Source organism: Scatophagus argus, chromosome 16 (genome assembly GCF_020382885.2).
Source record: "Scatophagus argus isolate fScaArg1 chromosome 16, fScaArg1.pri, whole genome shotgun sequence".
In the NCBI taxonomy this organism is placed as follows: domain Eukaryota; kingdom Metazoa; phylum Chordata; class Actinopteri; family Scatophagidae; genus Scatophagus; species Scatophagus argus.
The window spans coordinates 19,308,786-19,321,799 of NC_058508.1; the positions used below are offsets into that span (position 1 = coordinate 19,308,786).

The 13,014-nt window shown below is 46.9% G+C and overlaps 2 protein-coding genes across 2 annotated transcripts; one reads left to right on the forward strand and one right to left on the reverse strand.

Moving 5' to 3' along the window:
• Positions 1 to 1,406: 1,406 nt before the first annotated feature.
• On the reverse strand, positions 1,407 to 7,904 carry hrob (homologous recombination factor with OB-fold). The gene is made up of 10 exons (XM_046416355.1): positions 7,719 to 7,904; positions 7,479 to 7,529; positions 6,361 to 7,353; positions 5,983 to 6,066; positions 5,633 to 5,767; positions 4,268 to 4,376; positions 3,428 to 3,513; positions 3,151 to 3,273; positions 2,811 to 3,036; positions 1,407 to 1,860 (listed from the first exon to the last, which is right to left on the reverse strand). Exons 1-10 carry the CDS (start codon positions 7,728 to 7,730, stop codon positions 1,805 to 1,807), a joined length of 1,875 nt encoding a protein of 624 aa, XP_046272311.1. The 5' UTR covers positions 7,731 to 7,904; the 3' UTR covers positions 1,407 to 1,804.
• Positions 7,905 to 8,512: 608 nt separating this feature from the next.
• asb16 (ankyrin repeat and SOCS box containing 16) lies at positions 8,513 to 12,372 on the forward strand. Its single transcript, XM_046416628.1, has 7 exons — positions 8,513 to 8,751; positions 8,921 to 9,262; positions 9,341 to 9,608; positions 9,808 to 10,216; positions 10,307 to 10,390; positions 10,974 to 11,084; positions 12,050 to 12,372. Exons 2-7 carry the CDS (start codon positions 8,926 to 8,928, stop codon positions 12,233 to 12,235), a joined length of 1,395 nt encoding a protein of 464 aa, XP_046272584.1. The 5' UTR covers positions 8,513 to 8,751; positions 8,921 to 8,925; the 3' UTR covers positions 12,236 to 12,372.
• The last annotated feature ends 642 nt before the right edge of the window (positions 12,373 to 13,014 follow it).

The following is a 13,014-nucleotide window of genomic DNA, read 5'->3' on the forward strand; positions in this document are numbered from 1 at the left end:
ACTAATGCAACATATACTGCATGTACTTGTACTAATATACTGCAACTTTTTCAGCTTGTCTCCTGTTCAACACTCTTCACAGGCAAAGGCCCCAGTTTGAGCAATTTAATTAAGAAGAGATTTTGGAAGGATTTCAAGAGGCCTGCGGAGGATAAAAAAACAACATTTCTCTTTATTAAGCTTTTGTCTGGTTCATTTTTATCAGAATTTCATGCAATCTTTCCGTTTCTCGTAAATTCCTGGATCCTTTTCCAAAGGGGTCCTGAAACGCTGCCTGGGAACCAGTGGTCTACTCCGTACACAGTGCAGTCATTCAGTATTTAGACAGTGACAAATATCTTGTTGTTTTGGCTTTATGCACTCCAGTGAAATGAGTCAATGGCTGCAACTGACTTCCAGTTTATATCTGAGGGAGCTAACAATTTCAGCTCTGCTCACCACATATCATGTAAACACCCATACATCAAATGGCAAAAAAACAATACCTTTGAACAGATAACTTCAGTTTTATTAGGTAGTAGTATTACTGCCATGAATCTGCTTTCCCATGCATGAAAATAAACTGGAATTTGCACACAGGTCCAGTCCCAAGTCAAACTTTCTGAACTGGCATTGTAGCGTAAGGTTTAAAATGCTGTTTGTAGACGACACACTGATGCTGAACTGTTTTAGTGTCTGTTCCCAGTGCTTTCAGCACCACAAATGAAGTTAAGAGAAAGCCAAGACCATCTGTCAGGGCAGATACAGACACATGGAGTGAGAGAGAAAATTTGAGCAAAATGTCTGTGGGACGACAACAGCCCACATGGATGTAACCACCATCAAATCTAAGCTCATAGTTGACACTCTATCCACATTTTGTTAAACATAATATAAAATCAAATGTGCAGCAGGTACAAAGCCAAAACAACAGAAAATGTGCCACAGTCCAAATAGCTACAGATTATACTGTAAACTGTAATTATTTCAGCCGAACAACAAAGAGCAAAAAGCATTTGGGTTGACTGGAAATACAACCTATTTCACCTTCACCATTCTCGCTCTTTTGAGCATAAACTGGGCAAGCAGCCGCTTTATACACAAAATGACAGGAGGCACAGGATTAACCTGAATCTGCTACAGTGAGGCAGGCCGGTGGAGGAGTGTGGATCTGGGGCTCCGATCCTGTTGGGAAAGCCTCCATAAGAGCCTGTTAGTCACAGTGCGACTCCACCTTGATGCTGTGGCTCTCTGCAAACAGGACTGAGTAAACAGTTTTTGGTCAGGGAAACCACATGGGACACTGAATCCCTGCACTGAAAACCCTCAGATTCCAAATGTACGGTAAACAAGCCCCGGGTCACAGTTTATCCACTCCACTCCAACCAGATTCAACTGAAAATGGAGGGCAAGGATGAGCAGGAAAATACAGCACACGAAGAGGTCTCACCTCGCTTTTATTCTGCATAATTAGCAAATCAGCGCTGTGTAGATTAGTCCTCCATTTCAAGGTCACTGAAGCAAAGTGCAACAGTGGATAAGAATGAGAGAAAAGTGAGGTGTTACAAACACACACACAGTAATTATGCTCTTTACAACGATATAAGACGTGGAGCTGAAATCAAACTTATTTTTTTATGACTTTTGCCATTAATTAATGAGCATGTGTTGACTTCATTTGACAACTTCTTGTAAGACAGAAAACAAAAACCACAGCGAATACATATTTTCAGTTCTTTGGCGGTCAGAGAATTCAAAGACGATAACTTTATTGTCAGTCAGTCAGTCACGAAACAACTCCAGTCAGTGGAGACGGTTTGTCACATCAGAGGCTGTAGGTGTCCTCAGGTAACTCTCCCAGGAGCTCATCCAGGTCATCATCTGCACAGACCGACACAGAAACGTGAAACTCGGTTCATATCAAATTCACCTGGCATGGAGTTAATCAAATCCTTACATGCTTGGAATTTCTGAAATAAGTGTCCTTACAATCCTTACATTTTTTACTTGTTTTTTGCCTTGCTGGATAGCAGACGGGTAATTTGCACCTTAATCATTTGGCTTTTTGCTGACAGCTCAACATTCAGGTTCATTGATGTGTCATCATACAACACAGGAAGTTGAATCGAGGAGTCTCGCAGCCTGTGGAGAGACGGCGCTCCGCAGTTCGTGGTGGATACTTCTGTATCGCTTGTCAGAGAGTTATGCTGTCTTGTGTGCAGAACCAACTGCTGTGAAGTCATGCAGTAACCCTCAGGGCTGAAAAACTAAGGCAAAAATGCCAAAAACTGTTTCTCAAATGGTCACTTGAGGCCGGCCCAAAAAGGGAGTCAATCTCCAAAGACCCCAAAAACTAATCAACTATGATTTAGAAGCTCAATTAAGTGTTTGGGTCAGTTATCAAGAGAAAGTCAATTAGGCTTTGCTATGCAGGCTTGTCAAGCTTTTGGCATGTTGAAGTCCCATGCTAACCCAGCAAGTCTAACTAGCACATTCACTAAAGTTACCATGTTTACATTAAATTCAATGCAAACATCCTGAGAATGACAGAATTTTTGAATTTATCCTAACAACAATCCACTCAGTGGTTGGAATATCCGACTCTGGACCAGCCTTTGACTGATACCCTGCAGTCATTTCATGACCATTGCTAAAAAAAAACATGAACTCTGCTTGACCTTGTGTTTCATATCTTTGCATTTTGGGTCAGAAGGTTAAATGTCTCAAAATGTTCCCAGACGGTACTGTTGTTTTTTTTTCAGCAAATCTTAATTTTTCCTGGAGTCTGACACAAGATGTGACAAGAATTAATTACATATGAGGGGCCTTACCTGAATCCCACCCTGGTTCCCGTGGTGCTGGTTTCCCAGCAGGCTCTTGGGGGCATCTGCTGGATCCAGCTTTAGTGTCTCTTGAGGTTTGGAGGTCTTCACTTCTGTCTGCACATTTCCCCCCATCTTGTTCCTCGTCATCTTCCTCGTCAAACACCAGCTGCATCCGAGACACGGGCTCCCGGAGGACGCCGGGAGCCTGAGCGGGAAACGGCGACAGCGGCTCCTGGATAGGAAAAAGAAAAAAAAAAGATGTTCTGAGGGGACAGCCGACAGGTTGACAGGTTTAATATTTGTTAGGATGCAACTGCGCTGTTCTTATTTTCAGCTGACACCTCACCAGGACGAGCGGCGGGAGCTGAGTGGAGGACAGAGGGACTCCGTCGGGCGCGTAGATCCTCAGCAGGTTGTTGGGCGTCACATTCAAATAATGGTTTCTATGGGAGGGGGAAAACACTCCGACCTGTCCACAGAGTGAGCAGAGACAGAGGACAAGCACCATAAAGGGGTTTGAAACTGGAGCACATTCACTTCACTTCCAGCTGAAGCACCAAATAGCAGTCATCATCCCGGCTGAAATTTAAAAGTTTTAAACAAATGGTGGAGAGGAGTCTTACTTGTTTAAGCAGCAGAACAGCTCCGACCTTCAGCTCCTCCGCTCGGTCCTCCAGGAGACGTCGATGCACTGTCCCCTGAATCTCGCCTTCAGTCCAAAGTATTACGAACAGAACAATGAGAGTAATTAGCAGAACGTCCTTGTATCAGCTGGTAAATCGAGAGCCCTTTTTTTTGTGCTGTTGGGTACTGAAACATTTTGGACCATAAAAGGAAAGAAGAACTTAAATATACAAAGTCAATTAGTCATCTGTATGATTATTTCAATTTATTTAAGGCAGGTGTTGGACTAATGGATGCTGGACTTTTTTGTAGTAGATTTTGTTATAATCTTGAATCACATGTACATCGTTAAAAAGCTGCAAACCTTTCAGCAGGTGGGAGACCCATTACTAACCCAACAGTCCTTCATGGTTTTGGAAACATTTAACTCCCTCCCACTGCTGGTGCCAATCTACGGCAATTGAATCACTAATAAGCACTCGAGTCCAGTGTTGAGTGCAACAGCCTCTCATGGGTGTTAATAATCAGTGCACCTCATGTGGCTGCACTCTGGGGGGGTCGAGGCAAACCGGCTCAGCTTAGAGGTGGAACAGACAAAAGGCTGAAGGCTTAAGACAGAGCGGGAGGAGACGGGAACTCTCACTGAGCGGACATAGTGACAACACACGTGTATCTGTGTGTGTAATCAAGCATGTTGCTGTGGCTGAACTCTGCTCTCGTACCACGTGGAGCTCAATCGGGCGAGCTGGGCGAGCATCACCTCCTTCATTCACCATCACTTTTGCAATTTAGTTGGAGCCTTAAATGTTTTTACCAGCTTCAGAGGTATTACAAAGTACCGGTTGGGTCTTTAAACAGGGCCTTGGCATCAGCGTGTGTGTGGATGATGCTCTTCAGCAGCACGGCCATGTTGGGCACTTTGTTCCTTGCCAGCTGTTTCAGTGCAGCCTAAAGTGATGAAGGAGAACAAACATCAGGTTACTGTTAAAAGAGCTCAGGACAACATGTACTGATTTCCTCCCACGACACTGTGCTGCGGAAACATTTTTAGAACTGTAATGGTCCATTCAGTGATTTGTCAACGGTCTGAAACTTAATCAGTACCCAATTCTGTAATCAATTTGTCCTTTCAGCAGCTGTTCAGGGAGACGCGTTATCATTTGCAGATTCAAGCTTCTAATGTTTACATGATCACAAACTCACTATTATGGAATATTGTGGCCTGCTAAAACAAACAATTTCATCCAAGGGCTCTGGGATATTATACTGGTCCTTTTCTCTGATGTTTGAAAGACAAAATGATCAGTCAAGTTAAATCGATCACAATGAAATTTTACTCGAGCTGGGATCACATCATTTTGTCCGCAATACGGTGAGAAAATAAGCAAAATCCTCACTCTGCCAGTACATATTTTAAATGTGTCTGTTCCAGATGGATGCGTTATACATACAAGTTAGTTTGTATAAATAAGAGTCTCACATTTCTCAAGATAACTGTCCAAAGTGATCCATCTGTACAATGAAACTGACAGTTTAACAAACAAATCAAACCACGACAGATTATTTATATGTAATCTCAAAAGAAAGCTTTATTCAATCAGCTGCAGTGAGAGCTGCACTGGGGTTTGGACCAGCAGCACTGACGTGGTTACCGCTGGGACGAGGGAACGCGTTACTGTTCAGTCGACAGAAGCAGGCAGGCGTGTGCGTTACGGGGATTTTAGGAAGTCAAAGTCCACGTCAACACTTTAACCTAACGGGTTCAACCAGCGTCCCTCCGGTGACTGAAACAAACACGTTTTAAGTGCCGGCTGAAAAATACTGCAAAGTTATTTGACAGAGGTTGACCCAGAGGGAGAGCGGAATAACAGACTGCATCAGAGTGATTGATGAGTGATCGCACTGTTTATAATTACAAAACACCTTTGGCACAGCTCCTTCATTTGTCCTGATTATACTAATAGACCTCCAGCAGTCTGCTGTGATGGAGGAAAATAATTTAAAAACACTGCTTGACCTACATAAAAAATATACTTACTGCAATCCTTGAATTCTGTGGGGTACAAAACTGCAGTCCTGAACTGTACAACACCAATGAAGCTGAACCCTGAGCTGGAAAACGAAGTGCGACGTTCGTCCATCTGTGTAACAGATCGAAACAACGTGTGTGTGTGTGTGTGTGTAAGACGGTCAGGGGAGATCACCTTTCGAAGTACCATGACGACACTGTAGGAGTGCAAGAAGCACGAGGGGTTCCTCTCATCCAATCCCATCTCGGCCTTCATCGCCGCCCAGGCGCGGCCGCTGAAGTCGTCTTCCTCAGTCTGTGAGCTGGAAGCCTTGGAATCAAGACAAACACTTTATACTTTCACAAATACTACAGTTACTGTGCTGTTGATGTACTCCACTTACAATACTGTAATCACTACTTGCAGACATGGACTGAATATGTCTTTACTTTATTCTTTATCATTGTAAAAGGTACTTCACTCGACTACTTCATGGGCACTTGAAATAAAATCAAGAAACTTGCATATGTTCATGCTTTCATTACCTGGCTTGGCAAACGGGCCACAGCGCCGTGAGCAGGAGTCAGAGGAACACAAACGACTATTTTGTCAAGGCTGTGACCCTGCGGCTGAGAGAGAAGAATTTAATTAATACGTAGCCCCACAGTGGAGAAACAAACACACAGATAAACCCATAGATTTCCTTGACAGTCATTTCATTAAAGCTCCGGTTACAAAACCTCAGAGCAGCAGGGTTAGGAGACCACGAGGGAGGAGACCACGAGGGAGGAGACCACGAGGGGTGAGACCACCTGTGATTTGACTGCTCTGATGCTTTCATTTCAAGGGAATCAAACCACGTCAAGCAGGCAGATGTAAGGAATTTCAGACGCATGGCAGGGGAAACCCTGAGTGAGACTAACCTGCTCCGGCAGGAGTCCAGCAGGGCCGGGAAAGCGTCTGGTTCTGGGCCGGTGAGACTCAGAGCGAGGCCTCTTCTTGGGAAGCTTACTGGAGGCAGATACCAGCTGAACCAGGCGGTTGGTGAGGACCGGAGTGTGAAGAGGGTTCAGAGTCGAGGGGCACACAGATGGGGAGGAAGAGGAGGAGGAAGGTGCTGAGGATATTGTCTCAAAGAGGCCACGTGCCTGAGGGGGGGTTCCTGGAGTTGCCCATGGTCTCTGTGGGTGCTGGGGTCTGTTGAGAGTCCGCGATATAGGGCTGGGGGCAGGGACAGTCGTAGTAAGACCAGGCAAAACACCAGGACTCTGTGCAGGGGCTGACCAGGAAGTGGGACAGGTATTAGAAGAACGCAGAGGGGTGGAGAATGTCTGAGGAGGTGGGCTATGAGTAGATGAGCCAGAAGCCTGGCGTGCAGTACTGAGCTCTCTCAGGCTCTGACCGGGTCGTGTCTGAATCTCGCCACAGGTTGAAGGTCGCAGCGATTTGGCTGAAGATGTAGGATTGACCGCAGGCGCCGGCGGGGCTGCTGGAGCAGGAGGTGGAAGCAGCTGCCCCATCTGGCGGTCACACTCATCCAGGTCTGCCAGGTCAACCTCCCAATCATCAAAATCATCCTGAGCTGCACAGGGCTTCATCGGCCCCTCTGTGTTAGCACCACTCTGTCGTGATGCCAAGTCATTCAGTGCATGAGGACGGGGGGAGCGAGGCTGAAGGGAGGAGGAGGAGAGCTGTCTCAAACCCAGAGCAACAGTTTCTCCAGCAGCAGTGTGCGTGCTGCTCCTCGCTGCGCCATTACACAGGGCAGCTGATCTCTCTCCAGTTAGCTGAAGGCAATTTTTCTCCGGCTCTCTGTGAGCAGCAGAGGAGGCACGCAGAGCGCAGGATGACACAGCAGCTGCCACATCAGCTGGTCCAGACGCTGAGCGGACAGCCCAGTCTGTCCCCAGCAGGTCCTGGGACACACACACACACACAGTGAGAGACAGGGAAGATCCTGATGTTACAGAATGTGAGCAGCCAGCACGGACAGTTAAGTAACAGCTGAAATCAGGTGTGTTGGGAGTCTGCTGGAAATCACCTCATCATCAAAGTCCTCGCCAATGCTGAACAAGCCACTTAATCTGCAGGCCTGAAACAGTGACAACACACTGATGAAACGTCTCCACAGCACGTGCAGCCATAAACGGCCAGATTTAACAGATGAAGCTGGCCTGATAAACTAGAAACCGTTACCTGTATGTTCAGGGAACGCCTTGTTAGCATGGGCTAGCTTAGTTAGCTCAGATTTGTTGTTAGTTTGCTGGATTCGGTCACTTACCATCGCAGTCATGAGATATCGCGATGAAAGCTGTTTTTCATCAGCTCGGATGAGTAAACCAAACTTACTGAGACATCTAATGCCATTCAGTAACAACGTCTACATATAACCGGTTGTTTCTTTTTTTAAGACTTTAAGAGCTAAGTCAAAACTTCAGCAGCTGCTGCTGCTTGATGCCGCGCCGCCACGTTCAAACACGACGTAATGACGTAAGAAACGCTTTTTAAAAGAGCACTGAAATAGAGCGAGAGAAATCACTCCCACTCACGTCCGCAATCGCGTTCAAGACAGTTCAGTTTTTGTTTGATTGTAACTAATCTACACGTTATGAAAGAGGAGGGGCAACTCTTTTATGTAAGCTGTAGCTGTTCTGTTTTAAAGCTTTTTTTGTTTCGTCCTAAACAAACTGTTTTTTCCTAAATCGGATACAAATTTCCCGTGTTGTGAGACTATTTTGCCATCCTCTTTAAAAAAAAAATAATTTGCCATACCGTTTTATCTCTTGAGCAAAAAAATATATTAATTTGTGTAATGTTTTTCTTGAAATAAAGGACGATATCACAATGCTATTTTTTCAATATAACTTTTAAATCAGAAGCTGTTAGTGGCCGTGGTTTTGGTTTCCACACTTAGAGCATCATACATAAGCAACGTTTGCAACATCCCACCGAATATTTTAATAGTTTGAAGTCCACTTTAAACTGGATTGGGATGTTTACAATCTTGACCTCTCTTGGCTCTTTGGTTTAGATGACGATGTTTTGTGGAACATAAATGCCGGATCGATACTGCCGTTTGGTGGCCACTTCGGGTACTGCAAGTGTCAGTTTGCATACTGGTCTATTAATAACTAGTACCGAAGCTGTATTTGACAACAGTCGCGTGGCTGCGTCCACAAATGAAGGGCATTTAACTTGGAGTTCTCATTCTAATATTTTACATGAAATAGAAGTGAGACTAATTTAAATTATGAAAGTGTTTACAACTTGATGACAGCTTGGACCAGCGTGACTCGCTGCAGTGTTAGTGAAGGGTGAGTAAAAGCTGCTGACATTTCTCAAAACAGTTCTGCTTCAGAGGAAAGACCCCGCTGCTTTAGGGAGCTTTCAGCTCTACTCAGACCAAACAGGAAAATGGCATAAAGTTATTTTCTTACAACCTATTTTCTTCAAATGTTAACCTTCTGATGGGCCCGCTTTAAGGTACCATGTCCAAGGACACCTTTCCGTTCACTTCTACCTCGCTGCGCTCTCTGAGACTGGAGCGGGAGTTTCAGGAGTGGGAGGATGCTCGGCGAGAGTTGGCTCACAGGAGATCCATGACCAGGGCCCCGCTGCCCCGAGCCCCCAGGCCTCCTCCCAGGCAGCAACGCCTACAGGAGGTCCGGGCCCCTCCACCCCAGATCCGGTGCAGAGACACAGCCATCCACAACACCTTCATGTGTGGAGACATGAAAGGAGTGTATGCGGTGCTTAAGGACCCTGCCATGGTCAACGCCCTGATGGAGACGGTGCATGAAGAGATGGTGTGGATTCCAGAGATGGGTATGAGCTCAAGACCTCTTTCCAGTCTCCCTACATGAATGCTCATTATATCTGACAGCGTCTCTGTTCCCCCATCAGGCATGTGGACGCTGAGCTCCAAGGTGAAGCAAACGTCTGCGTTACGTCTGGCTGCTGGCAGAGGACACACGGGATGCGTGGAGGAGCTGCTGTTTCGTGGTGCTGAGGTGAACGCTGACCCCGGGGGAAGCGCCGCCCTCCACGATGCCTGCATAGGCGGCCATGGCGTCTGTGTCCAGCTGCTGCTGTCTCATGGGGCAGAGGCTGACCTGCTGGCTGCAGACGGCAGCGCTCCTCTCCACCTCTGCACATCTGCCCACTCACTCCAGTGAGTTATGAAACAGCTGACGACTAACCACTTGACGGTTTCATGTTAATGAGCGCAAAAACATTCATCTTCAGAAGTAACTGTAGCGATTTTCCTTTAATGAAACAAAGGGATTGGATGTCAGAGAATTAGATTGTTCCTCGACACTCTGAGAGAGAAGATAACTCTGAGTCTGTAGGTACTGATGATTGTGTTCCAGGTGTGCTGAGTTGCTGTTAGAGGGAGGTGCCGAGGTCAACGTGAGGATGATGGAGTCCAGGCTCACGCCGCTGCACGTGGCCGCACGGCGAGGCCTGGAGGAGCACGTGGAGCTCTTCCTCAGACACGGAGCAGACGTGTTGGCCACAAGCCGAGAGGGGGAGACCCCTCTGAACGCCGCGTGCTCCGGTGCCGAGAGGCCTTCCGAAGCCGGACGCTATCTACGCGTGATTCAGAAGCTGCTGGACGCAGGAGCTGATCCCAGGACTGCAGGCAGGAAGCAGCACACCCCCCTGCACAATGCCTGCGCCAACTGCAGCCCCCGGATCGTGGAGGTCCTCCTGCAGCATGGAGCCAGGGCAGATGTTGCCAACTGTGCAGGGTTCACACCAATGGACTGTCTGTTGCAGGTGGGCCTGAAAGAATCTAAAAGATCACGTCAAGATTTTATCTGGGGGGCTCGAGCAGTTGGATAAATGCTTTTATGCTTATTCTTCAAGGTGATTGAAGATTACCCGGACCAGCAACCAGAAACAATAGCTCGGTCACTTCTGAATCACGGAGCGAAGCCCGTTTCACCACAGGTTTGAAACACAGCCGCACTGACAGAATGTGATACCGATCAAGTAAAACAGACCGCCAAGGGGGACGCTGTGGGAGACACTTCTCACAGGGACGAAACGGACTCTTTAGACCTGCACAGGGTCAGCACTGAGTTTACTGGAGCCAAATTCAACAACTGAGACTCAGCCACGACGTACCGCATCAGTAAATCTGTAGAACACAAATATAAAGAAAAACAAGAGAAAGCAAAATGGTGGTAGATCGGACAAGACCTGGTCTGAGTCCAAGTCCAAATCCAAGTCTCAAATCCAAACTGGAAAAATCTTCACAACCTTAAGAAAGATCCAGGTTCAGATCCAAGGTTTCAGAAGTCTATTAAAGAAAACAAAACGTACAGAACCCTTTGGTATGGGAGGAAATAAATGAAGGAAGTAAACCGTCTAATATTCCACAAACTAAGCGACACAACATCCAGCCGATATTTGACTGCTTTAATGACGAAGTCTGGTCTTCGTGTTCAGTGTAACGTTAAAACAACGTGTGTCAAACACTGTCTTGTCATGCAGTTCATCTCCGTTTGACATTTTTCTGTCCTCCGCCCAGATGCTGAAGCAGTGCGTCCTCTCCGCGGCCACCCTGGAGCTGATGCTGAACTCGTATGTCTCTGTGCCTCCCTGTGACTGGATGGACCGTCTGTCCTCCGAGGTGTACGAGGTGAGCTGTCCGCGCCGTCAGACCACCTCTCCCCTTCTTCCTGTTTTCCGTCCACCTCTCCAGGGGGGTTTTCCTTCAACACCAGCAGATGTCACCTCCAGATGTTCTCTGACGACTCAGTCATTGTTGGCTGTGTGTCTGAGGGGAATGAGACGGAGTACGGGTCAGTCATCGTGGACTTTGTGGACTGGTGTGAGCGCAACCACCTGTGCTTAAACACCAGTAAAACAAAGGAGATGGTGAGTGACTTCTGGAGAAGGTCATTACCACTTACACCAGTGAACATCCAGGGCTCGGACATCGAGATGGTGGACAGTTTCGAGTATCTGGGTGTCCACCTCAACCATAAACTGGACTGGCCACATAACACTGATGTCCTGCACAAGAAGGGCCAAAGTCGCCTCCACCTTCTGAGGAGACTGAGGTCCTTTGGAGTGTGCAGGGCCCTCCTAAGGACTTTTTATGACTCTGTGGTAGCCTCTGCTATTCAGTATGCTGTGGTCTGTTGGGGACCGGGCAGCACTGACCGGGACAGGAAGAGACTGAATAAGCTGGTCAGGAGGACCAGCTCTGTCCTGGGCTGCCCACTGGACTCTGTGGAGGAGGTGGGTGAGAGGAGGACGTTAGCCAAGCTGACATCCATCATGGACAACACCTGTCACCCTCTGCATCAGACAGTGGAGGCTCTGAGCAGCTCCTTCAGCAGCAGACTGCTACACCCTCAGTGTAGGAAGGAGCTACAGCAGGTCCTTCAATCCCACTGCTGTTAGACTCCATCATTCAATGGTCTGGTCCTCTTTTCCTCCCTGATGAGGACTTGTATAAAGCAGTATATTATGCTGTGTTTACTGTACAGTTACTGTACTGTAACTGTTTTTTTCTGTTCTTGTGAGCTGCCACGACAAGTAAATTTCCCCGCTGCGGGATCAATGAAGTTCATCTTATCTTCTCTTCTCTGTCCCCAGGAGCACCGGTTCTTCTTGGACTTGGTGCGCCGGCGGAGCGGCCAGCCGCGCTCTCTGCAGCACCTCAGCCGATGTGCGCTGCGCCTGCACCTGGGAGCCCGGTGCCGCTCGGCGGTCCGTGAACTGGACATTCCCGCCTCTGTGAGGGAGTACCTGCTGCTGTGCAACGACGGGACCTTACTGTAGACCACAGTGACCTGTTCGCGTCCCTCTCGTTAAACTAACACCCGTTCTTGTCAGCTTGAAATCGTTTTAATGCGACTGTTAAATCATTAAGGAGGAGTTTCTGTAGGAAAATACAAGTAAAGACGATTTTACTTCTTGTTGGGTTATTATTTATTTACCTTTAATTTATTTAAGCGTATTCGTATTTTATTGGTGATCGGTTGGTTCTGCTGTTTTAAGGCAAGCGAAGGCAACAAAGTGTCATAGCTTCATTATACTACAAGATAAATGGTAAACCACGTGGCCGTCGTGTTGTCCTTTAAAGCACCGTAAACCTTCAAAACACAAAACTGACCAGAATATACATGAAAACATCAGCTTTGAACTTCACTCCATTTTAGAGGGAAAATGTTGTACTTTTTAAGGAACTACATTTACTTCACAACAGTGACTGACGACATACCAAGTAAATAAAGTCATTGAAAGAGCTTACACATTAAGACTGATCCAGCACTCTGATATAGAACAATACAACACTGACGGGGATAAATCTACCTGCAGAACTTCAATTTTCGTACTTTTTATACACTTTGCTGATGTGTATTTTTACTTTAGGAACTTAAGCAAAATATGGGCGCCCCCTGTCGACCACAGTTTAAAATACAGGCCGAGTTAAAGAGAGACTGTAGCATAGCACACTTCCGTTGTCCTACAAACGTCTCCAAATGACTCAATACTACAGCACTACCGCACTCGCTGCTTATTGCCGTGTGAGCAGCAGGGGAAACGGGCGTGTCCCT